Source organism: Oreochromis aureus, linkage group 5 (assembly GCF_013358895.1).
Source record: "Oreochromis aureus strain Israel breed Guangdong linkage group 5, ZZ_aureus, whole genome shotgun sequence".
NCBI lineage: Eukaryota > Metazoa > Chordata > Actinopteri > Cichliformes > Cichlidae > Oreochromis > Oreochromis aureus.
Window position 1 is genome coordinate 30,377,978 of NC_052946.1, and position 26,929 is coordinate 30,404,906.

Below are 26,929 nucleotides of genomic sequence, written 5' to 3' on the forward strand. Positions count from 1 at the left end.
TTCTTGTCTAGGTCTCCACTAAAGTCTGTTAATATTTTTCCTAAAATGTTTATTCCTTTAACATTTCACTGGGACCAAGTATTACAGTCAGATTAATGTGTAATTTATTAGGGCAGTCCAAGGGCATCAGTGCCTGAACCGACTTCCCATGACTGATTCAGAAGCAGGTATTCTTTTTTTTGTTTTTTTTGTTCTGTTAACTTGTTAATCCTTTGTGGAAAATTTCCATTGCTCTCATATGATCTTTGTAACTGTAATCCATTCAAATATAATAGCACATTTTAACAAATTAACCTGTCAAACCATTTCCAGCCAGCTAATTTTTAGAGCTAATTAGAGTTATGTTTTCATATTGAGTGCACTTCTGTATGCAGCATAATTAAGACTTTTAACTGTATTTTCACCCTCATTATAAAACCATGTGGTTTTATTCTTAATCTGCTCTATTTGCACTAACTGCATTCATCTTATTGTCATACATTTAAATTTCTTCCCTGACCCAATTTCTCCTGAATCATTAAACTTTCATTTTATCTTTTCCTTCTCTTCCATCTTTAATGCTTTTTTTTCTCAATTACATGTTGATTAGGATTTGAACATTTAAAAAATGGAGTTGTGAAGGCAGCATATCCTGTTAGTGTCTATACGAGCACTTCCAGTAAAATAAATGGCACAGAGGAGTGCTCTGTCTTTGCAGTCAAAAGAGAACCATCTCTCTTTAAACTTTCCATCCAAATGTGGTATAAATGATCCTCAAAAATATTGATATTTTTTTTCATGATGTAAAACGGCCTTTGGTTTTACCCCCCCGCCCAACCTACAGTAGGTGAGGAAGCACAACTCTTAGAGAGAGAGGGAATAATGAATAGTGAACATGAGCCTTGTACTTGGATGAGTGCAGATGATGAATGACCAGAGGGAGGAAGTACAGGACCAGAGCAGAAGCGCAGCCATTTGTTACTCTGCTGTCACAAATGTATTTTTAATGAATTTGCACCTCTGACTCTTCTGCAGAGCAAGACTGTTCCTTAAGGCCAATGTGACCCCAATATTTCCTCTGAAGTGGTGGCTCTGAATAAACCCACTTTAGCTTCTCCGGTGTAATGTAAATAACCTTGTCCTTCTGTTTGCTCAAACCATCAGTCTGGCTCCTCATTATTATCCGTACCTGTGCCCAGAATAGTTTCTGTGCTGGTAGCAGGTGTGGAGGTTTCACCTTGAATTACTACTTAGTGTGAAGCTGTGTATTACTCAACTATGTTGTTTTTCTTGGCAGATTAAAAGTCCTTTGAAACAACATCATTTACACTCCTCGACGGTCTCACCTTAAGTGATTTAAAATTCAAATTGTCCTGGTAATATACAGCGTGGAAGCCCCTCTAGATCACCCAGCCTTTGCAGTGAAATGTAAATACTTTCATATGCCAAGTCTTGTCAGTTTTATCATGGGATTTGTTTAAAATGCCAGCGTGATTAATTAAGAAAAGATAGAAGGGAGAAAGAAGGGCAGGAGAAGAAGTAAGAGTGTAAAAGTTTTCTACTGCTTTCCTGCAGGGCAAACACCTTAAAGCATGCCGCTGACACTTATGTGTGATGAAGTCCAGAGGCAAACCAAGAGGAATATATTTCATGCAGCAGTACAGAAAGCCTTAGTTGGCTGGGATATTGGGGATGAGTATGATGTTGGAAAAAGCTAGCAGGAGATGGAGGTTAAGGCAAGGCCAGTAACATTCACACACCTCTGCCATTTCAGCTCTCCTGCTTTTTGCATGTGGATGTTGAAACTGCAGGCAAAAAAAAAAAAAAGCTCCACACACAATCCTGGAATAGACTGCCCCATTTCACGTTACGCCGATGCACGAGATGATACACATGACACACATCAACATGTGACCTCAGCTGACACCAAGAATGACACACACATCATTGCATTTGCTGTGTTTCATCTGTGCTGTCACGCCGGTTCAACAGTCTTCTGGGTAATCGGACCCAGGCAGTCATCCATCATCAGCCTCCACAGGAAATGTTTTATGCAAAGAATAGATACCAGAAAAAGCAATTCCACACACACTGTAAAAAAAAAAACGACAGAGCGATAATTCACAGTCTCAGTGTACTCATCATTCTAACAGCAAAAACACAAACAGAGCAACAAAAGGCAATCCAGAAACGTCACCTTATTCACTTTTGTTAATGAATCCCATGACAGCTCTTTATGATATTGTTGTCTTTGTCCACATTGAATAAGGAGGTCCTGTAAGTCAGGCTCTGACAGGTGTGAGTCCTTGGCCTCCGTGTACATCCAGTTAGTGTCAATCCAAGGGCTCACCTTGGAGCTGTTGACAGCTTCCTGCTGCTGAGAAAATGTCATGGTGTGGACAGCCATGGGAGTCACATCCCATCCTGTGCTTGTTATAGCTGAATTAAAGCACGCTGGTGCAATGAGATGGTGTTTATGAAGGCATCTCATTGCCGCTGGACGCCTCTGTGGGGCCCCTCTGCCTGCCTGTACGGCGGGTCTTGACAGGATTCTCCCTCGAGCATCAGTGGGCGGCTGTTCTTGTCTCTGTCTTTGACACAAGTCTGGTTGTCACTGTGAATGAAAATAAATGACAATGCTCACCGTAAAACCAAACACATGAATCTTTTTGATGTCAGTGACTACATTTAACAGCATATATTACAACATTTTGGGTGAACATAAACAGAAATACAGATAATTGTTTGATTTTACTTTTATATGTCATTCTGATAAGAATGATGAAACAAGACATAAACATTTAAATGTGTGTGTGTGTGTGTGTGTGTGTGGGAGGGGGGGTCATTAGTTCTACAAATGAACAAAAAAGAAACACACACACACAAAAAGTTCCCTCAATCACTCAAACCTTTGCATCAAAGGCAGAAAAAATCCTCTGAGACTGAAGAATTTTTCCTGAGGTTTGAAGTCCTTAAATTAAAGTACATATAATCTCTTATTCACAAAACAAACAAAATCTTTCATGCTGTGTGGCAGCTCTTTTTTTCTAGCTGACAGTTTCTACTTAACATGAGTCTTCAGCTAGAGAAACCCTCAGTTAATCACAGCAAATATCAATACCTGTCTTGACAGTCTTTTGTCATTGTGCTGTCTTCATAGATTTTCAGCATCGTCTCAGTGCGGTCATCAAGGTGCTCTTTGGGCCCTTGAAACCTGCGAGACACATTTTAAGGGATGATTACACACAAACACAACGTAACTCTATCCACAGCCTTTCCTAGTAAGCCTGTTTGTTTCTTTAAAAAAATAGGTCACAAATGTTTTGCATGTAGTGGGGATAAAGATACACATCTACATTTACTGTGAATAAATGTCAAAGTTTTGCATTTGTGTGTGTGTCTAATACTTCATATTTTAGGAGATCGTGCTCTCTGTCTTTATGTAATCACTGAATCATTGCACCCAGACATTTCTTGCATAAATTTGTGGATGAAAGACTTTTATGGACATTGTGTTACTTTCACTCTTTATAATTTACTTACTTTCTGAAAGCTGATTATTTTTGGTGGAGCTTTCGTGTTTGAGTAACGAGGCTGTATCGTGTTGTATTTCACAATAAAAACTGTATACTTGGGGGCTGCTTTTTTTTGTGCTGCAGATTGACTTAAACTGTTAACTATCAGTGAGAGCTGCCTCTGTGTTGCCAGACATTGTAGTCATCCACTTTCTTAATACAACACCTGGGCTCAAGTCTCTCTTTCACTTTAGCAATGGACAGGATGTAGGGGCTGATCTGTCTAGCGATGGTGGTGAGGTAAGAGTTCTCCTGCTTCAGCTGCATCAGGTCCTGAAGCTGGGCTGCAGTCAGTAAACAAAGTTAATTAGACCTATAAAAAAAAGGAGCTTTAAATTTGAATTTTTGTTGTCATTATTGGGGACAAACCTTCATAGATCTCCTGCTCATTCGTGACCCTCTGAAAAGTCTCATCCCACATCTGCAAAGAAAAGGTGCAAAGTAAGCTGATTCTCACAGAGCAAAATGTTGCAGGAACTGCACTTGGTTCACTCAAGGGATACATTGGCATTTGCAATTTTCTTTTTTCTTCTGTTTGCATTCCCTGTAGTCTACATTTATGACAAATGGGTGAAAACTAGCTTGTTAATATGTAATATTTAGCTAGAGGTACCAATCAAGCACAAATGTTGATAGGTTTTAATGAGAAGTGCCTGGCAGAGGCAAGAACATACTAAATGTCAGGTATCACCTGGCGCACCTCTTCAAACATGACTCTCATAGTTTCTACTGTGGAGTACTGGGCAGCTATCTGACTGTCAATGTGTAGCGATCTGTCCAGGATCTCCCCCATTTTATCTGTGTTGATGATGGAGTGGTGCTTGGTCAAATCTCTGTGCAGCTCCTGGACCTGGTCCTTCAGATTCTGCATCTCTGTCTGCAGAGACTATAAACACACAGACATGCACATATATAGGGCAACCTGTAAGAACTTTCCTTCAAAATGATGGGTGTACAGATGCTTGTGAAGTGCAGCTGAGCATGAAAAACTTGCTGCTCACTACACGAGTTGAAAATAATCTCCTGGTGGAATTTATGCTGCTGTGTTTCACTGCTTTACTTCGTGGGCTCCTCGTGTACTGTTTCGTATCTCAGTGCGTCCAAATTCAGGTGATTTATAAAGTAAATATAAAACGGCAAAATATTTCATTTATCTTTATAACTAATATATCCTATTTTCTACTGATTACAAAAGCCTACTAAAAACAACAAATCATCTTTTTTATATTTAAGTAGCTGTAAGATGATGGTTCTCTTGTAACCATCATCTTAAGAAAAGAATCACCTTCAAACCTCTTACTCCTTGGTGTAAATATAATTAATTGTACAAACAAAAATATTTTGGGGCCTAAGGATTGGGTAATTACTATAAATCCTAAAGGTGAATCCACAATATTACAGGTCACACATATCAGCTCACCCTGTAGGCGTTCTCATAATTGCGGCAGTGCTCAGTGAAGGGTGTTTCCCTGCCCTCGGCCAAAAGAACCTTAGTGCAGATGTTGCGGTGAGAGGTGGGCCTTCGCCCAAACGCCGAGCCCAGGGGCATCTCACTGAGCGACGGGGAGCGACAAGACACAGAGAGAGGGGACTGGAGCCTGAAGAGACAGGACAAAAATCACACCTGCCTTTGTCCTCTAGTTTATACATGTGCTGTAACTGTCAATACCCACACTTTGTGTTTTTTGGAGTCATTTTTTAAATTAATTTAGTTAAAAATTTGTATATATTGTATAAATGGTTTATATACAAACATTTTGTCACAGTTTGTCGCATGATTTTCCATCAATACCCCCGACCCTAAACACATCACACGTAGCTTATCCCTATCCTTTAAACCAATAGAAGATTAAAGTTTTATATTTAGTTAATTGAGCTCCATTATTGACCATACTGGCCAGTATCATCAATGGTTGATATGCCTCCTAGGGCTGTCACCATATCACCAGAATCATGGTCAGAAGAACTCAGATTAAATATATTACCACAATATCTTATATTAAAAACAAAATTCAATTCTTAACAGTCAAATTAGTTAATAAGTCAAAACCTATAATATGTTTACATAATTTATTACAGGTTTTGTGTGTTTTGGTGAAATAATTAAATCAAATACTGTGCCAGAAAGTCAAGAGAGTCTGTAACCTTTACAAAATTTACTACATGCAAATATAGTCCATTTTTGGTTCTATTTTTCTTTCATTCTTATTTTTTGTTAAACTTTATCATGCTACACATTTTTAAAGCATATTCAAAATGTATAAGTTAGACTAATTTGTAAAGTCTCCTCTTTGCTTCTTCTTTCTTGGTACTTTGTAAGCTGTGCTGATTGTAACTCAAAGTTTTAAACATGTAACCTCATCAGTCACTTAGATTTATTATTGTAAGGTCTACCTTCCAATATAAAGCACCTTGAGGTGACTGTTGTTGTGATTTGGCGCTGTATAAATAAAACTGAATTGAATTTAGAAAGTATGAAAATCAGTACAGATATGTAAGCTACCAAAATCAAGTATCCACTATTAGGATCTTACTAATGTCTTTGGTGACAAACATAAATTTTTACATTTTCTTTCTATAAAATACTGCAAAATTTGGAGAAAGCAGACCATCTGCTGCTGTTCATATTAAAAACTAACCACAGAAAAAAAAGACAGACAGAGACAGTAAATCCGCAGAGGAACTGTTTAGAAGTTGTCACTATCATGAGTGCAGTCATGAGTAAATCAACATAACTGCTGTCACTCAAAAGAGTAGCGTCTTATTGTCATCACTTCTCTGAAAGTATAAAGGTATGCAAGCACAGCATGTGGTAGCGCAACTAAACCTGCTTTTATCTGGGTCCTGGTAGGACCATAATTTTGGCTTCATGCCTAAAACAGCATAAACAAGCAGAAAGGCGTTTTGTGGTGGGTGAGGTGTGAATGGATTACTCTCATGTTTCCATCTCCAAAAATCCAGGCTGTGTCTCAACACAGCTGATTAAAGACTTTGACAGTACTAAAGCAGCAGCATTCTTTGCATGAAAGAACTTACATGTACCACTTCACTGAGCTTCTGTTCTGTGAAATTATGATAAAAATAGGGCCAGCCAGCTGGCTGTCCACCAATCCCTGCTTGGTTTGCATCCTGCATTAGAAGCATTCAGACACAACAGCACATTCAGCTGAGTAACAGGCTACACCATGTGGGTGGTATTTTGAACTACCATATGGTAAAGAAAAGCTAATTTATTCCTCTGTTTCTGAATTGAGGTACAACGTGAAGTTCGAAGACTGATCAGTCAAGCACCTTGTGTAACCGCTGCCATCCTACAGTGTCACAGGCTTTAATGGAAATGTACCCACGAGTGCTAAAGCCAGGCTCTGATTCATAAACAAATTTAGCCAAATCTACACTGCAGTGGTGACTTAAATAAATATTCTGGGCTTACAATGCAAGTTAAGGTATATGTTATATACTCAAAAAGAAAAGAAATTACCTGCAACCTGGTGGCCTCTTACTCCTGCCTCTTTGTCCAGAGCTGATGCAACAGCAAACCTGTCTGAAACATATATTTCTCTCAGTCTGCTCTACACGTTATCCTCTGAACATCCAGCCCCTGTCCTCCCAGTAGTGACGCCAGTTAAAGACTTCGCCCGTGCTAAAACAGTGACATCAACGGTCTGGAACAAAACGGTCGGGCGGCCCCTGCGTGCCAACTTACAGATGAATCCGAGAGAGTTCTGTGAAGCCGGGATAAAAATAGTGCCAGGCGGCCGACTGACCACCAATCCCTACCTACTTTGCATCTTGCATTGGCAGGGCGTTAACTAAATTGCAAAGGAGAGTTGTCAGTATGTTGGCATTAGTGGGTGGGCTTAAGGACCTGTGAACAGTTGCGAGACACTGATGTGGAAAGAAAATGATCAGGGGAGTTTGTGTATGTGGATAATGACGTAAAGCAAAACAAGAGAGGACTGAACTCTTCGTATTTTTATGGGTAGCGGCATGTGTCATTGTAATGTAATTACAATGTGTAATTAATTTTATTTCATATTTTACTATTGAGAAGCACTTTGGTGTACCTCTGGTCTTTAAATGTGCTATATAAATAAAGTATTGATTGATTGATTGATTGATTGATTGATGTGTCATATTTACTGTCGACTTAATATGATTACAAAATGAAACAAATCTGTTTTGTAAAAAAAACAAACCCTCTTCTGATAATGTAAAGCTTGAGGAAAAAAAGAGAAAAAAATCACTGTGCAGGAACTGCAGGAGCACGTGCAACCACTCACGCATCCTTCTCCTGAATGTTATCTGGCCACGGCAGGACCAGACCTTTTTAATACAGGACGAAGGGCCTCCTGTCCAGCCTCCACACGACAAGGTGAGTTACATAAATATATCAGCGTACAGAGCTTACAGACAGATGAAATAACTGCCATACTGGCAGTCAGCACGGCGCCTCCTTTTGTCTCACTGCAGTCCATGTGCACTTGCAAAACATTTGGGGATTTTGAGTTTGGATGCTTCACAAGTGTGAAATTTTCTGCCCAGACTTTTGTTTTCTTGGAAGAATACAAAAGATGCCGTGGAAATATTCAGTTGGTGAAAGCACAATGTAAAAATAAAACTCACAGGAAGGGATCAGTTAGTGATTACATTTAAAGTGGTTCTAAGCCAAATGATCTTACCGTATTGCAGCACTTGTGGAACCAGTGACAGAAGGAGGGCAGCGTGGTCCTATCTGCAGCAGAGGCTCTAGACAGCGAGCAAACTCACTTCTGTACTCTGTGTTGATCTAATAGAGAGCAGAGATAAAGTCACTCAGCCTTATTCGGGTTAAAAAAAGAAAAAAGTACTTTAAGATTATACGACTTATTTGAAAATGCATCTGTTGATAATACAATCATAACACCCATGTCTCCATCATAGATTTTTTTTTATAAGAGATATATTTGTTAGCATGTTGCTTTAAATATTGAGATTACAGATATAGAGACACAAATGGCAGAAGCACTGCGGATATATTTTCTCATAGACACACCTCCTGCTGTCTGCTTTGCTGATTGGATTTATGAGATTAAAAGTTATGTGAATCTTCACCAAACCAGGAAATGTCTTTTGAGTTCACGAATCTACATACTGAAGCTCTCCAGTTGCCTTGAGATGATTAAATGCCTCACCCAAGATGTGTTACATATTTCTTTTTGCTTTCCTAGATTATAATCTATCTGTTTAACCGAGTGGCTTTTAATGATAAGTTTTAATAGCTCTTCCTGTATGAGTGATATTTGTTGCTGTCTGCAGCATTTATGTTATGTATTTCCACATATAACACAAAAACATCTCAGCCTTGCTTGCTGGAGTGTACTTACTTAGTCCTTTGCTATGCTTAGTCTTGCTGAAAAGATTCTGGGTAATTTGTTAGCCCATGTTTTGTTCTGATTCATTTATCGTGTGTCCTCTGTGCTTCTGTCATTTTGTCAGCTATTTCTCTTCCTTATTTAATCTGTTGCATTAAGCTATCAGAGATCCGCAGACAAACTGTGTTCTGTCAGTTATTAATAAACAAATATAGCGCACGTTAAAAGGCCCAAAACTTTTTTTTAAAGAAAAAGTAGTTCTGACTAAAAAAGAATAACAGATTAAACAACTAAAGGCTCCAGTGGATCGCTTTCTCAGTGTAACCTTTTCTATGTCTGAATGATGCTGTTCCTACTCACTTTGCTGCTCTGCACTGGTTTCAGTCGATGAGGGAGCTTTACAATCCTCTTCAGCCTCTCCATGAGTTGCTGTGTACGCAAGAACATCCAGGTGTGATTCAGTGACCTGTTTCACCTCCCCAAGACACTGTGGACCTCATCTATTTAAAAGCCTATTCAGTGCAGCTAATACGGCAACTTTTCTCTTGCCAAGAAAACTTCCCCAGAAAGAACAGAGCCCTTTGTGTACGCAGCAGACGGGGCAATCTTCTGTTATTAATTCATGCTTCTTCTTCCATACTCACTCATTCACTGTTACTTTCGTACGTCTTTTACTGAAAAAATACTAAAATACTGTCAAAATTATGGACATGGATCACAGTTTCTGTTCACCCAGTTTTTCATATACTTACATAGCCCATATCCAAAAACTCAAACTTGTTAGCTGAGCTGAGGAAGGCTGAACAGGTGACAAGGTGGACCTTTAAGGATGAAAAGTTAAAGATTAGAGTAAAAACAACAGATGCAGTAGAAGAAATTCACAAATGTATGCAGATCTATATAATACAAATCTACTGAAATAACCTATTAGCTGTTTTTTACTGTTGCTTTCACTGGCTGCTTGATTTGTTTTTGAAACATAAACCGTTTTGTTAAGTTAAAAAAAAGAATGTGTAATGGGGTGAAATTCTTACCCAGAATGTTTAAAAAGAAAAAAACCGGAGCCTTAACAGTCAAAGAAATTTCCCAGTTTAAACACAGTTAAACACGAGTAGTTAGTTGTTGTAAAAAATAGTGATGTATTGTTTACTTTATAATCTTTATCGTATGCTATCAGCTGTTTTGTTACCACCGTACTGTTTTTATTTCTTTATTATTGTTTTCCTTTTAGTTTTGTAATGTAATATCCATAAACAGATTCTATTTGGTTGGTTTTCACAATATGTGACACAACGTAGGCTTTTACAGCTTTTACCGTCGTTTTTGCACCACAAATTGGAGTGCTGCTGTATTTAACATTTTAACCACTAAATGTACTATGAAGATGAAATAATAAATAATAATCATCACAACTTTTGTGAATTAATGATTTAAAAAATAATGTATTACTCTATAAAAGTTTACATTACATTAATGTTAATATTTTTTGTGCAGATGCAGCCTTGATAGTATTAAACTGTATTTATAAAGGAAGGTATATTTTTTTTACAAGGTTTCTTGTAGTTAATTTGTTAGATTGTATCAGTGCCTTTAAAATGTGACAAGTGTTAATATGTGACCAGGTGGGAGTGATACTCTTCACACAATTGCCACGACCCAGTGCATGATGGGATTGATTGACACTGAAGGGGCATCTTGTGTATTCTCTCAGAAACCTGCAACTTTGATAAAATCTCAGCATTTGATGTCCTTGTAATGTGAAATGACTGTTTTAGCTTTTGATTCATTTGTAACCACAGCTCAACACTGGCTAACTGAATATGTCATAGTTAAATCAAAACAGATCATAATAAGTTGATTTATTATTAAAATTATATGCAGACAGATTTTTATGCTTTATTCACTGCATTATTGCAGTACAATCAGGTAATTCAAGTACTTTTTGCTGATATTTCGCGTTTTTACTCATTCTTTTACTAGTTCTGTTAATTGAGTATTTTTATGTTGTTCTGTGTGTACTCTTAATTTTTTAAGGATCCGAGTATTTTCTTTCAGGGTCTGATAGTTGTAGAGAAACAGAAACATTTGTCTACTTTGCAGCACTTAACCTGGAGGGTAGGTAGGAGTGCAGTAAGGTGTGACAGTTGCTCCTTTAGTGCTTTCTCCTTTTCTTCATGTTGGCTGCAAACACACAAATGCACAAATATGTAAGACTACACCTTCACATTCACACTTGCCACAACACACAGAGGAATCAGCTCAGGAGGTGCAACCGCAAACAACATACTCCATATTTCCAGGAGCTAATCTATCTGTCTTCTCTTGTAACAAACACACAGGCACAGATGCCGGCTCAGATACACAAAGCCTGACATAAATAGCCTTTAACGCCCTTCCGGGAAGGCAGCCGCTGGCTGGCTTCCAGGCAAGAGGGAGACAGAAAGAGATGGAGGACACCGGCCACAAAAAATCTCATTAAAGATCTCCACAGAGTGCAACTCCATACACTCACCCACTCAAATACATAAAATTGTTCCCATTCAATCATGCACACGTACACATGGAGTGCTTGGAGAGGCGAGCAAAAGTGCTTGCAACATTTTCCAGACAAAATAAAAACCTGGATAAACACAAATTTAAGTTTGAGAGTTTATCATCAGTTGGTGATAAGCCATTAGTCTTTCATAAATTTTACCTGACGTGCAGTTAATTGAACCAACGTACTAATTAGCTGCAACAGTGGCATTTAATCAAAGTTTACTGATTCTGATAGAAATCTATTTGTAATTATTTTCGTGGCATAGAGTCAATGTTAAATAGTTTGAGAAACAAAAGTTCTGCACAAGCAAGCAGCTAAAAAGTAAACAGCAGAGTGGGAAAGAAAAGATAATATTCTCAAGACAGTGTATTATATATTTTCACTTGACCCATCAGTCGTCATGAATATGTTCTGATTTAATGCAAAATGTAGAAAATCTACAGACAGCTTCTAGGCTTTCCCGGAGCAGTTGCTTTTGTTGATATTATAGACTTCAGTAAGTCTGTGATTTACATATCATATATTTGTTTACCAACACTTTTCAGTTGGCCTTATTTTCATTGAATGGATGCAGACACAAGCTGCAAACATTGACTTAAAAACTATAATCCTACTGAAGTGGTTTAAATTCAGCTCCATGCTTTGTTGAAATGAAAATCATCCAAGAAAAGGCGGACAGAGATTATTCCAGAGCAAACAGGGCACTGCTATTTATCACCCTGAGCACAATGCAGCATGATACAATGGAAAAAGGTATCAAGTCATACAGTGACAGCGGAATAATGGCATTCGGCTTCGTAAATATTATGACACAAACTGTGTGGAACAATGAAAGTGCATTTTCATGTAAGAACGGTAACTCTTTATAAATTTGTTTTTTACCTCTGAGCCGCTTTTAGCAGGATCTTCTTCCTCTCTTCTAGTTTTTCCTGTCAGATCAGAAAGGAGAAAACAGACTCTTTTATTCACCACAAAATAGCCTTGAGGTCTCTAACACTAATTTTCAACATAGTGAAAACACGGGTGTAAAATCCACAGTGTGCTTTCTGTTCTGTTTGATTGTGCATTTTGCAAATAAAATTCACTCTTCTCTCACAATTAGGTTAACAGAGACATCCAGTGGCCAAGCAGTGCTAATGGTGCCAGAATGTGCTGTGAAGAAGATGATTGGGGCAGATGATTAAATCTAAATAAAACTATCTGACAGCCATTCAGTTAGTCCAGATTAGTCCACTTCTCTGCAACTAATTTAATCTAAGCAGACCTGACACATTAAATCCTGGTAACCCAATGGATCATGTGAACATAATAAAAACATTTGGTATTAGAGATGATCTCTGCATTCACTTTAAACCCAAAAATATTTCTATAGACAGAAGTTTAGAGACAGTTGGATTTTTTTCCAGTAAACAATTTTAAGATTCAAAGAAGAGGACAGGGCAATAATCCTTTTTCTAAAGCTAAGGGATCATTTTAACATCTTTACACCTCACCACACCTGTCATCACAGCGCCTGTTGTGGTTACAGTGTTTAAACATTCTGATGCGTCATCATCAGAGCTAGACTGAAACGCTGTCAACACATTCAAATAAATATTTGTGTAAGCAGTTTTCTTTTCCTACAGTTGGCTGGGGAGGATAAACAACAGCAGCTGAATAAAATCGGATCAATATGTGACCTGCAAACTGTTGAACAGACTGCAGATTGCGTTCTCTTCTTCCTCCACGTTCAGACACACTTCTCCTAGCATAGCTCTCAGCAGAAGAATCGCCTCTCCAGTTGAAGTTTGCAGTTCCTTTACCACCTACAGAGGGAAGAGAGCGCTTGGTGATAATCGTGAGCTTTTTAACAACTTAATTAATGGGAATCATCTTTCATTTCAGGGAATGCAAGATAGTTCACTTGATTGTAGCACTTGATTGTACAGATATGCTTAATAAAGTCCTTGAGATTTGGACTGGTTTAAGTGTAGCTGTTTTTTTTAATGCCCAGTTCCAGGTAAAGCACACAAAACACAACAACCGCCCTTATTTCTGAAATATGTCCCCAAGCACCTTCAAGCCTGACGACGTGGTTACCCAGCCAGGCTGGGGATCAGATCTGAGGCAAGAGGAGTTGGGAGTTTAAGTATCTTCGGGTTGTGTTAATATGTGAAGGAAGAATAGAGCAGCAGACTGATAAGACCTCTACTCAGAGTAGAGCCTCTGCACCTCCTGATCCAATGGTGGTTTTGATATTTGACTAGGATGGATCTGATCTTATGAACCAGAACATAAGAGATGATGTCTCTCAGATGTCTTGATGAAAACATCTCTGTACAGTCTTAGTTATGATGGTGGAGGGGTGTTACAGGGGAGATAGAGGTCTGAGGAACTATGCTTGAAGTGCTTGCCCCGTAATCTAGAACAGGATAAGTGGCAAAAAATGGATGGACATACTGGAAATACTTTATTACTTGAAAATGTCACATATATGACTCTACAGTTCTATAGACTCTATGGTCTGGGTATGCAAGCTTTTCTTGGTAAGCCCAAAAAATGGGCAGTCAAATTGAAGCAAAAATAAAAATTTTATTTTAACGAGCTAAACAAATTTTGGGAACACCTGCACTACATCTCACATTATTATCAACACTTCAGAGTACCTGAATTATTCATAATGCTTTTTTTTTTTTTTTTGCCTTGAGTGTCATGAATATGTAGATGAACAAACAGGACTCTCTCACCAGCACAGCCTGGTCCAACATCTCACACCCCTGCACGTAAGCAGTTTCAATATCAATGCAGTGACTCCGACTCTCCCTGGGGAAAAACAAAAACACACCTGAATTAGCATGGAGAAGAGAAGAGAAGAGAAGAGAAGAGAAGAGAAGAGAAGAGAAGAGAAGAGAAGAGAAGAGAAGAGAAGAGAAGAGAAGAGAAGTTCTGACAGTCGTAAATTTTATGCAGCGGGTTCACTCACACTTGCATGTCCCTGAAGCATTTGATGCAAAGCATAGACTTATTCTCTGTAGAGAATAGGATGTAAGGTTCCTCGTGGAGAGCTGCGGAGACACAGATGCCTTTTAACTTCAGCTCACAGGAGTGCCAGAGTTAAAGTACTGCTATTCTGTTATTCTCATGAGCCGTATGTAACAAGTAAGGTTCATAATACAGACACAGGTTGCTGATTAAATTTAAAGACCACACTCATACCGACTGGGGTGTTAACACCACTCCTTTTTATGCTGCTTTTAAAAATTACCCACCACTGCGTGTGAGAGTATGATTAACATGTAGCCAGGAAAATTCAGCCGTAGCACTGGAATAACTACAGTTCTTATGAACATGTTTCTACACAGGTGTAATTGAGCCCCGTAGGTGAGTAATTCTTTTGGAGTAAATTACAGGTGGCACTCACAGCATTTCCTGTGTTTGGCTTTGGTGCGTTTGGCCAAGGACACAATCTCATGGTGGGAAAACATTCTGGCCTTGTGTGTCAGCTCCCTGCAGGCGGCGCACAATGGCTGGCTGCAAGTGTTACAGTAGTACATCACCCCTGTGTCCTGTATAAATAGGAATATTAAAAAATGTTTTAAAAGATTTATGAATATGTTTTATATTAAAATTTTCACTCTTGTACTCAGTGGTCATTTACACTTTAATTTAGAGAACATATATTATAGGAAGAATGTTAGCAGCATTATAATTGCATATGAAACATCAAAAAATTAAAACTGAAAAGCTGAAGTAAAAAATAAGGAGTTCTACAAACACTCCTGCAGAAATTAAGTGTTCAGCCCCTTTAAAAGCTGCATCCCTGTTAACCTTTGGTTTCTCCTATGCACTTATAAAGTCCAAGTAATAGGTCACCTGTCTCCTAATATGTGGCTATGAAATAAGCATGCCATTAAAAGGGACTGTTTTGGATCCTGGTAAAGCTGGCTGGGTTAAGCATGTGAACTGTATGTTTTAAGGCTATTTACTCCTGGGTTCAAATGAGCTTTGAGGCCATTTACTACATGCCTTTCTCCTGACTTTCCTGTCATAATAAAGGCTAAAGAATGGAAAACCTTTAAGAGAATGCAGGTAATTTTCTGGTTATCCATGGGCTCATTTAACATGAATTAATGTTGGTCTGTTAGATCAGTACCTTTTTGTTGCTTTCCTGGTCACAATTGGCACACTGCACCGTCTCCTCAGCATCTGCATTGTTGTCAACAAGAAACTTCAGAAGACGGTCCTCTGGTGGGAGGCTATTATTCCCTTTTACTATAGATGGGTATCTGTGGCAAAGACAAACAGCTTAAAAAAATCTGTTAAGAGGAATCATGAAAGTTATCTACAAACAGTATTCTGTGAATTTTCAAGTTCACTCCTGCCAAGAATCACTAATACAATAACAACACAGTAATATGCAGCTCTTTTTAAACTATACTTTCTGCAGTCCAGAGTTGTCATCCACTCATAACATATAGAGCATTCTAAAAAAAAATGCAATAAAAAAGGGCCTGACTGTCAGTCTATATCAGAGAATACTTTGCTTTTCTAAACTACACCAGACAGGTTCATCAGTTTGTAAATGGTGACAGTGTTTTTACAGGAGGCTGTGATTCAACACATAGTAATTTAAAATCTGTGTAACATGCAAAAGATCCATTCCCTTTTGCACAAAATCTGCTAAATCAAACATGTGGAGCTACCAACTATGGTGACCCCTTGTGAATAATGGAGCATCTAAAAGTAGCTTTTAATGTGATGCAGCACAGAGTAAACACACCCCTGTCCCAGTGTTTTCTAAAACACTGGGGGGGTTAGTGCTTTTTTCAAAGCACTAACATTTTCTCTCTTTTTTCCCCCCAAAACTGAACATTTACTTTACTAAGCAACGCATCTTTCTTCCAGCATTGGAATTAGTAGCAAAAATAACCAAAGATGCAATTTAAAAACAAAAAACAAACTTAAGAAAGTGAAGAAACATGATAGATAGATAGATAGATAGATAGATAGATAGATAGATAGATAGATAGATAGATAGATAGATAGATAGATAGATAGATAGATAGATAGATATTTCCAGTGATCTGCAAAAATATAACAAAATCACATATAATATAAGACAGAAAACAAAAATTTTAAAAAGAAAGAAAGAAAATTGCAAAACGAGCTTGTCCCCAAGTAGAAGAATAAAAACCTTTCAAATATTTTGGTGCAGTATTACAGCAACCCTGAGGGGGCAGCACTGGGGACCTAAACACTGCCGCCGTCACCGTCGAAGAAGAGAAAGCGGAAGACTCTGTCAAATAAACGTGCGCTGTAGCGGAGGTTTGGTGGTGTGTTATCTGGAAATTTCTAGCAAGAGCTATCTGTGTAGAGAAAGCGACAGCGTGTGTAACCTTGTCTACAAAGCGACGTTATAGTCAGCGTTAAACATGTCTGTTATTTCAGAGGAACATGTTCGAGGTGGCAGCGTTTTCAAGGATATTAGCGCAGACGACGACGACTGGCAGCCCACTGAGATTGAGAGCCTGTGTATGAACTGCTACAAGAACGGTACAACACGTTTGCTTCTGACCAAAATCCCTTTCTTTAAAGAAATAATTCTGAGCTCCTTCAGCTGCGCCAACTGTGGCTGGACAAACACTGAGATCCAGTCTGCGGGTCGGATTCAAGAGCAAGGCGTGTGTTACACGCTGAAAGTCAAAACAAAAGAGGACCTAAACCGAGAGGTTGTAAAAGCAGACAGCGCGACCACAAGGATCCCCGAGCTGGATTTTGAAATCCCTGCCTTCACTCAGAAAGGCTCTCTGTCTACCATTGAGGGTCTTTTAGACAGAGCAGTCGCAGGGTTGGAGCAAGACCAGGCTGTGAGGCGAGCCACAGATCCTGAGGTGGCTGGGAAGATAGAAGAATTCATCCAGAAGCTCAGGAAGCTAAAAGAGGTTGAAAATGAGTTCACGCTGGTGATTGAGGATCCATCTGGGAACAGTTTTGTGGAAAATCTTGTTGCACCGCAAAAAGATGAGGCTCTCACAGTAACCTTCTTCAAGCGGACAGTCCAGCAGGATATACAGCTGGGAATAAAGGCAGATGACGACCTGGATGAGGAACCAGAGGGCAACGACCTGGAGACGATGAGAAATGAAGTTCTGACATTCAACACTAACTGTCCCGAGTGCAACGCACCAGCCTCCACCAACATGAAACTGGTCCAGATCCCCCACTTCAAGGAGGTAATCATCATGGCCACTAACTGTGACAGCTGTGGCCATCGGACCAATGAGGTGAAATCAGGTGGAGCGACAGAGGCACTTGGCACCAAGATCACCCTGCACATCACTGATCCTTCAGACATGACCCGAGATTTGCTGAAATCAGAGACGTGTGCCGTCATCATCCCAGAGCTGGAGTTCGAGCTGGGGATGGCAGCCCTGGGTGGGAAGTTCACAACTCTTGAGGGCCTGCTGAAAGACATCAAAGACCTGACTGTCTCCAAAAACCCCTTCATCTGTGGGGACAGCAGCACTGCAGATCGGGTACAGAAGCTGCGTGAGTTTGGAGAGAAAATAGACAAGATCATTGTAGGAGAACTCGATGTCCATGTCATCCTTGATGACCCTGCAGGGAACAGCTATTTACAGAATGTCTACGCTCCGGAGCCAGATCCCGAGATGACTGTTGAGAAGTACACCCGCTCGTTTCAACAGAATGAAGAGCTGGGACTGAATGACATGAAGACTGAGAATTATGAAGAGAAAAATAATGTGCCAGCAGTACCTGGAGGGACTGAATGAGTTTATCTGTGCTAATTAATGTCCAAAAAGAAATCCCAGTATAATTAAGTTGCTCCATATTTTCGGCCACTTGGACACATTTTAAGTTAAACACTGGGTGAATACTCCCTTTCATTGGTATGTTGATCAATGAGAAGAATTCCAAGTTTTCTAAATGTACTTTAAAAATAAAAGGCATATAATAAGTTGTATAATAACACATTAAAATGCTGTTGTTAATCGTACATCCTTGATGACTTACTGCATTCTTGTGAAATCCCTGAAGATGGCACTGCATTTACTCAGATTAAAGTGATGCTTTTCTTTTAGTGGACCACATTCTGTGTGACAAATGTATTTATTTTGACACCTGTAAGCGTGCCATCATCCAAATACTGGTATTTAATTGGCAGTTTGACTCTGAACGATGAATTTTACTTTTTGTCATTGCCTTCAGCCTGAAATACAAATTCTCACTTCACTCATTTTTTCAGTAGTGTTCTCAATTTGTTGTACCTTGAACACAGCATTTTAACCTTATTTGTTTACAGATTATCAATATTTATTTTTTTACAGTGTAAAATATCCTATTAGCGCAGTATTAACTGACATGGAATAAACTGCAGCAAATTTCTAATTTCAAAGGTTAGAATTGGAGTGTTTATGTTTGATTAAAAAATCAATTTGAACTGAAGAGCGATTCGTTGTCTATCAACCAATTAAATTACCTTACATCTAATTAATACTGAATAAAATGACCACTTATCAAGGATGGTAAGAAAGTGTCTTATTTTCCTACACCTGTTTTAAGCCTACTTGTAGACCCCAAAACTTGTTACAGTGTGTGTTTGTTTTTTTAATTGTTTAAATAAAGTGTTTTTAGAACCCTCTAAACCAGTTTCCTACACTTGATTCAACCCATTCCTGTATTTAAAGAAATAAATACAGGACTGGGTTGAATCAAGTGTAGGAAACTGGTTTAGAGGGTTCTAAAAACTGTACATGAAGACTCAAACCCAAATGCTGTACAACCACACATAACCAGTTTTTGTTACATTACCACATCTGCACAGGCCTGTTTGACTTAAATATTGTTCTTTTTGCCTAATTTTTATTCAATTGCAGTGGTGCAATTGGTCCTCGACTATGAACGTTTAATCTAATTTTCATAGCAACAGGGATCCATTGTGTTCTACTAATAGAGTTGTGAGTTCCGAGATTATGTAGTTCTTGAGTGAGCAGCTGTTAGCTGATGGAAATAGCTGCCAGACAGTGGGCCCCTGTATCCTGAGGTCAGACAGCAGAGCAAAGTGGCTCTGTGCCCACTGAGTTATTACTATAAAAAAAAAAAAAACAGATCCAATATGCATATTATATGTAAAACCACAGTGTTGGTATTACTTTGACTTTTACTGTTGACTGTATAATCTGATGCACCTCATGACAGTTAAACTAGCTCTGAGGCAGTTAGATGTGGGGTTCCACAGTCATAGATTTTTCAAGGGAATTGTATGTTAATAAATTCACATATCTCATTTGCAGTGTAATATGGGTATATGTAAAGAATCAATATAAATTCAAATATAAACCCAGAGGAATTTGATATACAATGTTTTTGTTTTTAAAGCAGTTCCGGGTTTGAAACTACAAGAAAGCAGAAAGCATCTCAGAATAATTAAAATACTCTCAAATTCATCACCACTATATCTGATTCAGTTAAGACAAAGCCTTATGCGTTCTGACACAGTAGAATGAGACCGATGTAATCACTGTCCATTAGAGGACCTTTTTTATGGACCCCTGCTTTGATGAGGGAAAGTTAATACTGCAGATCTGAAGGTGACTGTGAACCACGGGTCATTCCTTAATAAGATATTAAATGGACTGCTATCATGTGACTTCTTTTGATTGTCCTAAGCTGTTAGCACTGCTGCCAAATACCGGTGTGCTTTGTTTGCTTTGTGACATGGCTTCATGGAACTTGCAGCCCCTTTGCGTATTGGGGCCAAGGGCTAAATAAGAGACTGGGTTGACCCTGCAGCTGCTTCAGCCACTCAGTTCTGCCCTACCCACACCGGGCCAGCAGTGGGTCATAGCAGCACCCTAAAAAACAAAACAGTGAGACTTGATGTTCTTCAGTCTCCTGCACAAACCCAAACAATCTATTTTTTAATTTACATGGAACCAATCCTGTTGAGCAGCGCTGCCCAAAATCCTTGAGGTGTTTTCAAGAAGTAAAGTTATATTTTATTATAAGAATCCAGCTTTATCATATTTTGACAGTTTTACTCAACCTTCTAATACAAATTATAAGTAATGTTGCTGTAAATTGTGTAAGGTTGTAATTCAAAATGAGAGTGTCTTTAAGCCACCAAAACCACAAGTCATTCACTTTGGTGTGATGTGGAGGCTCAGGTCTCCTAAGCACATACTAAAACACCATGTTTGACTTATACTTTCATAGTCTAATTTGACCATGACGAACTTCAAAGTGCCCTCTCTTACCCACAGAGGGGGCAGCTGAGGCGATTGTCAATAGTCCGACCTCTCAAGCAGCGGCCACAAAAGATGTGGTAGCAGTCCAATAAACATGGGGAATGGTACTGCTCATGGCACAGGTGACACACCAAGGGATGAACATTAGCACAATCCACTTTACACAGACTGCCCAAGTTGTTGAAGATTCCTCCTGCCATCTGGGAACAGAGTACATGAATAACAACAGTCCGTTAGTTTGTTCTTGGAACAGCCTTTTTTTTAAAACTACAAAATCACATTACTCTAAAAAGCTTTCGATTGTGCTGTGATACTGAATTACACCCCAAAGACCATCCCAAGTGTGATAATGAAACACTTTGATCATGAATAATTAAACAAGGACAACATTTATCGCTTACCTTGTCAGACAAGTAATACCAGCCTGTAAATTCGGTGACTATGCACAATCCACAGATCATAAATATATAACATAAAAATAGGATGTCATCACTAACATTATATCCACTATCAAACTAAACTTACTGTAAATGTAGCAGGCCGGTCTGTGGAAAGCACAGAGTGGCTCTGTCTTACCTTTTAGTGGTGCTATCAGCTACCCACAGCAGGAATGACAGCAATGCAGAAACTCTTCAATAGTAGGGCGATGGGCTCTGTCTGCCAGGCAGCTGACAGCACACACACACCTCATGCCAACCCCACGTGTTGCCAAAGTGCAAAAGGGAAATTTAATATTGCCATCCCACACAGACTGTAACAACAGTTGTCCTATTTCTAATGTCCTCCTGCTCAATCCCACATGTTCATCTGGAATATGTACATATATTTATACAACCTACTCATTCACATGTAATCTGTAGACTCAAGTAAAGTGAATTATTCCAAGGCCACATGTTTACATATATATATATATATATATATATATATATATATATATATATATATATATATATATATATATATATATATATATATATATATATATATATATATATATATATATATATATATATATATATATATATATATATATAATATATGGGCATATATATATATATATATATATACAGACATATATATGTATGTATTGGAAGAATGGGCCAAAAACAGCGAGCAATGCTTGAGTTTCTCCATACAGATAGTAGGTATTAAATAATTACAGTAACATGTTCAGTGTTTTCCTGTGATTTTCATTATTACACATGACTTAATTTATTTTGCATGTTTTGATTGGATGGGTTGTTACTGACATCTGGCAAGAATTTCATGCCAATAGCACCTTTAGAAATATGTGTTGCATGTTCAATACTTACTTTACCCACTGTATATAGTCTAAAAATAACTGTTTAGACACATTAGCGCTAATCGTATTGTTTACATCCTCCAAAACTGTTATATATGTTATATATATATGTGTTTTTAAATAATGTTTGCATATGTAGGTATGTGTATGTATATGTATACACATATACATCAGTCTGTTTATCTGTGCTTTTAATTTTACACAGCATCTGAGGGAGTATAGCTATAATTTCATTATCCTTCCCTAATAACAGTGAACTACAGGAAAAACTGTAATATATTGTAATGCCATCTAACAAAATTAATTTTTTCCTCAAGTGGACCACATTCTGTGTGACAAATTTATCTATTTTGATACCTAGAAGCATGTCATCATCCAAATACTGTTATCTTAACTGAGTTTGGCTCTGCTCTTTGATTTGGCAGCCAAATCAAATGAATCTTGAAGTTTGTGGTTGCCTTCAAACTTAAATACACATTCTCAGTTCTATCGGTAGTTTATTTTTTTAGTAATACTGTTAGTTTATTGCACTGTACCTTGAATACAGTCTTTTAAACTTTTTTGTTGCCAAAATATTATTATTGTTATTATTTTTATTTGTTTTCTTTTGCAGTGAAATATATCCTATAAATAACTTATTTTATTGGTTCAAAATGTAATGTATGTACACACACACACACACGCATGTCAGTCTGTCTTTTATATAAATTTTATGCACCATATGACAGAGTATAATGACAAAAACAGAAAAAATTGTAATATGTAATCACAATAATTGTAATGTCTTCTACCACCTTTGAAGGTATATTGATAACCTGCATAACACTATTACATTACTATTACTATTTATAATATAATAATAATAATGATGGTAGAATATCTTTTATTATTTTCTTTTATAATTCATTATGCTAGTTAGGTTATTACATATGTGTTTGATGTTATTCAACTTTTCTAAAAAAATTTATCTTTCCCTTTTAAAACCTATAATACTTAACTACGCACCTAACAGGAAGCTGTGTAGCTAAGTGCTAGGGTAGCGTCTCGCAGCCATCTTGAAATGCACTTTTCTGGGCAACTATTTTTAAAAAAAATATCAAAATTAAAACATTTTTAAAAATAAATATAGTATTATTATTTTTTACTTGGCCCAACATCAAGGTTTTAAAACCCCCATTAAATCTACAAGTTATACTTTATATTAAACATTTTAGCCACGTTTCTGCTGATCCAGGAATTTTATAGTTCTAAGTGCAATAATCTCTCTATGTCTGGTTCCACTCCAGCTGACAAACTACTGATTCGCGTCTTTGTTCGCGTCTGAACAACTTTGTTCGCGTCTGAACAAAGTTAACGTTTAGTGCAACTTTAAGTGGCATAAACAATTTCTCGTACCTTCTTTTTTCTATGTAGTGCGACATAATCGAGACTAGAAAAGTCGATGCGATCGATTTTGCGGCCGGCTCTTATATTTCCCGTGCAGCCTTTGCTCCTTCCCTTTTCGCTGAATTTGTCAGCCATGGCTCCGATTGTGAGTAGTAACACGACCAAATAAAAGTGCACACAGGCCACTTATTTTAGCTTGTCTTTCCATTTATAGACGTGTATATACGTGTGCACAGTAATATAGAAGAAACGAGTGTTCACGCGCGATTTTGTTTGCCTTTTTTAACGTTTCGTCTCAAACCACGTTTTGCTAACTGTTAGCGTAAGCTAGCAGCGATCGACGTGAGGGTTAACAGGGTGCATGTAAACAGTTGTTCATGGTTTTTGCAACATTCTTTTACGATATTTACTTAAAATGCTAGTATAAAATGTCTGGAACATATTGAACACGCTGTGACTAACCGCTAATAAAGATATCTGAACACTATTGCTGCTTCCTTACGCTTCGCTTTGGGGTTTTTCCGAGTTTAAGCAACTTTCTCCATTTGTGTTAGAAGAGGCAGGTGGTTAAGAAGCCGGGTGGGAAGAAGAAGAAGCAGATCCTGAAGTTCACCCTGGACTGCACCCACCCTGTTGAGGATGGCATCATGGATGCTGCCAACTTCGTGAGTAGATCACCTCTGAGAGAAATGACATCTTGTCTGGTAATCAGTGCAGCAGCTGTCAGACACAAATGCTCTGTGTCAGACACTACTGTCAAATAAGGGGCATCAATCAAAGCCCTGTATTAAGGTTCCAGTCAGTTGATATTAAAAGAAAAGAGAGAGGGAAAAAAAGACAGATGTCAGTCATATGTTCATAAGAAACTGATCTGTACGTTCATAAAGAGGCCTTCATTTCTGGTGCTTGCTGTGTGTGACTTGCTGTGTCCTCTGCACATGCAGGAGCAGTTCCTGCAGGAGCGCATCAAGGTGAACGGCAAAGCTGGAAATCTTGGTGGTGGTGTGGTGTCCATTGAGAGGAGCAAGAGTAAAATTGCTGTGAACTCTGAAGTTCCCTTCTCAAAGAGGTAAATAAAAGAAAAACAGTGCAACTATGCCATATTGTATTATTTGACTGGTCAGTCATTTGCCATTATACCAGCAATCCTCAGTAAATGCTGTGCACAGTGCTTGCTACAAGGCCTAAAAAGACAAATGTTAAGTTTAAAGAAAATCTCTGTTGTTTGTGTGGAATAGAGAAGTATGCAGAATCCTGTTGAATATAATTTTGAGGGAAATGAAACGCATTTGACATTTCAGCCACAGTAATATTGTAATAGACTTAATGAACAAACATGAGAAGACTCCAAACAAATATGGCTGTGTTTGGTTGTCACTTACACAGTGGTTGCAAAATTTTACTGATACTCAGCCTGAATGTGTCTTCTGACTGATCATGCTGTCTTTGTGGTTTCCCACTTATTTGAGAGCTTGTGATCTGATGTTTTTTCCAGTTCCAGCGCAAGTACATTTATCCAGTATTACATGAGCTGGTTTCACACAAGTGTGGCAATAAATACTCTGGACAGAGACACCACTGGAGAGTATCTACCTTATGTGAGAAGCCAAGAAATCTCATAAAAATGCTTAAAAAACAAATGATTTTTAGGGATCAGATAAGTTCATCATTGCTTGCCACATCGTGCAACAAGGTCCTGCTGCACCCTAATATGGGCATAACATCAAGTTTGATGTGTGTAGACATAACAATAAAAACTGACTGAATTGTAGGCTATGACACACAACTATGGTCTCTTCCTATGGTGTGTCATCTTAATGTGTACTCATGCTGCCCCAACTGCACAGTATTTTCTTCTATGCTTGAATTCATTACCTTTTTCACAAATTTTACTGCCACCTTTTTCTTTTGTGTGTGAAATTGTCATTGATCAGTGCCTAATTTCGTGTTGCATTCCTGTTGGTTGATTTAACAAAAAAAGAGGTAGGTTGTAGCATACACTTTGTAAGGTCAGTACACACTAGGGTGTCGTTGTGTGTCAGGTACAGAAAGCAAAGTAGAATATTTATTTTTTGACCATACTGTGTACATTCTGTGTCTACAGTACGTACAGTACTAAGAAAATACAAATACCATGTATTTAGAATGGTGGTATTGAAAGGTACCATAAGTATCGGTTCTGGTGACATGTGCCTACTGTGGAGGTCTCGTCCTCTGGCAGTCAGTTCTGAAGAAACATGCCTGCTGCTTAAAGGTTCTTCTGTGAACACATGAAGCAGTCTAAACACATAATGAGAGTTTCAGAATTATTGTATTAATGGTGGATTTGTCTGAAGTTTTGTGAATATTTTAAAAAACCAAAACTAATATCTAAAAGTGAGGTCTGTTTGAATTTCGATTCAGATTTATTTATATAGTGCCAAATTACAACAACAGTTGCCTCAAGCACCTTCGAAACACAGATGTTATTGTGAAGTGTAGTGCTTAATGTAACTGATTAGAGTGGCACAGCCAAAATGGTTATCTTGTTATCTCGTTATATATATTTATTAGGCTGTAGCCTCCACTTAATAATGATTCTAATGTTCTATTTGGACAATAAACAGTATTAACTATATAATAACCTAGATATAATAATGGTATATGTATTATACATCTGATCATTAAAGTACTTGAACTCCTTTTTAAAATTGGCTGTACCAAAGTTGCAAAACATACATATGCCCAGCTAATCCACATGTTTTAAATGTTGGGTTATGTGGGCCTGTGTGCATTTCTGGAACTTTCCCTAACCACCTTTATGTCCACTTCATACTGTAATTGTTCAGTAAATTTTAAACACCACCACCAGAGGGGGACTGTGGCACTCTCAGCCTTAAATGAAGCATTTGGTATAACCAGTGGAGATCTCCTAGGTTAGAGCTGATGCTAAAGCAAATTCATTTTGTGATCCCACTTTTCTGCTGGTCACGTTTATGGCAAAAACCACACAGAGCTCTTTTTTGTGCATCTGGGCTACTGAGAGTTTTAACTGTTGTACGTCGTGTTTAACGATTTCTACACCTTAATATAAATCTAGAAAAACAGCAGGATTTTGCTGCTTTTCGGTACATAAATTGTGAAATTTAAGGGCAGATTGACTCACACTCTTTCTGCTCTCTGCTTCCATTTTCAGGTACTTGAAGTATCTTACCAAGAAGTATCTGAAAAAGAACAACCTCAGGGACTGGCTGCGGGTGGTAGCTAACACCAAGGAGAGCTATGAGCTGCGCTACTTCCAGATCAACCAGGATGAGGAGGAAGAGGACGAAGATTAAACCTTACGCCGCTCTTAATAAAATACTTCGAGAGAAAACCCTTGATGGTCTTGTGTTTTATTTGGAAACATTTGGTTTGATTATGTTATCTGGATCCCACACAGATGATAAAAACAGAGATATGAACATGTGACTGTACACTCTGATTTCATTTAGCGTTTTTCAAAAATAATCCTTGATATTTAGATGCATGATGACAACTTTAATTGCATATAAATCTCTAATTTT

General features: G+C 38.1%; 3 protein-coding genes across 5 annotated transcripts; 2 read left to right on the plus strand and 1 right to left on the minus strand.

Annotated features, from left to right (window-relative positions):
- Positions 1–1,674: 1,674 nt before the first annotated feature.
- rnf207a (ring finger protein 207a) lies at positions 1,675–23,528 on the minus strand. Of its 3 annotated transcripts, XR_005613104.1 has the most exons (20): positions 23,394–23,528; positions 20,705–20,895; positions 15,580–15,712; positions 14,848–14,992; positions 14,410–14,491; positions 14,174–14,249; positions 13,127–13,252; positions 12,330–12,376; positions 11,017–11,089; positions 9,661–9,729; positions 9,269–9,337; positions 8,237–8,343; positions 7,036–7,098; positions 4,975–5,152; positions 4,255–4,440; positions 3,924–3,975; positions 3,721–3,838; positions 3,101–3,193; positions 2,177–2,593; positions 1,675–2,070 (listed from the first exon to the last, which is right to left on the minus strand). XR_005613104.1 is itself a non-coding variant. In XM_039612381.1 (19 exons), exons 1-19 carry the CDS (start codon positions 23,517–23,519, stop codon positions 2,467–2,469), a joined length of 2,061 nt encoding a protein of 686 aa, XP_039468315.1. In that variant the 5' UTR covers positions 23,520–23,528; the 3' UTR covers positions 2,100–2,466. The 3 variants fall into 3 exon arrangements, 2 of the variants coding, with proteins under 2 accessions (XP_039468315.1, XP_039468316.1); XM_039612381.1 differs by lacking the exon at positions 1,675–2,070 and having other exon boundaries at positions 2,100–2,593; XM_039612382.1 differs by lacking the exons at positions 1,675–2,070; positions 7,036–7,098 and having other exon boundaries at positions 2,100–2,593.
- zpr1 (ZPR1 zinc finger) lies at positions 16,687–18,968 on the plus strand. The gene has a single exon (XM_031733243.2). It carries the CDS (start codon positions 16,859–16,861, stop codon positions 18,218–18,220), a length of 1,362 nt encoding a protein of 453 aa, XP_031589103.1. The 5' UTR covers positions 16,687–16,858; the 3' UTR covers positions 18,221–18,968.
- Positions 23,518–26,701, plus strand: rpl22 (ribosomal protein L22). Its single transcript, XM_031733244.2, has 4 exons — positions 23,518–23,529; positions 23,939–24,049; positions 24,329–24,453; positions 26,560–26,701. The coding sequence occupies exons 1-4, from the start codon at positions 23,518–23,520 to the stop codon at positions 26,699–26,701; spliced, it is 390 nt and encodes a 129-aa protein (XP_031589104.2).
- The last annotated feature ends 228 nt before the right edge of the window (positions 26,702–26,929 follow it).

Excerpts from the sequence above, each read along its gene's own strand:
- rnf207a (XM_039612381.1), bottom strand. The coding sequence starts at position 23,519 with ATGGCTGACAAATTCAGCGAAAAGGGAAGGAGCAAAGGCTGCACGGGA. Across the intron at positions 14,250-14,409 it reads TGCTTCAGGGACATGCAAGT|GGAGAGTCGGAGTCACTGCA; the intron begins GTGAGTGAACCC and ends GTTTTTCCCCAG. Across the intron at positions 12,377-13,126 it reads GTCTGTTCAACAGTTTGCAG|GAAAAACTAGAAGAGAGGAA; the intron begins GTCACATATTGA and ends CTGATCTGACAG.
- rpl22 (XM_031733244.2), top strand. Across the intron at positions 24,050-24,328 it reads TCATGGATGCTGCCAACTTC|GAGCAGTTCCTGCAGGAGCG; the intron begins GTGAGTAGATCA and ends CTGCACATGCAG. Across the intron at positions 24,454-26,559 it reads GAAGTTCCCTTCTCAAAGAG|GTACTTGAAGTATCTTACCA; the intron begins GTAAATAAAAGA and ends TTCCATTTTCAG.
- zpr1 (XM_031733243.2), top strand. The coding sequence starts at position 16,859 with ATGTCTGTTATTTCAGAGGAACATGTTCGAGGTGGCAGCGTTTTCAAG.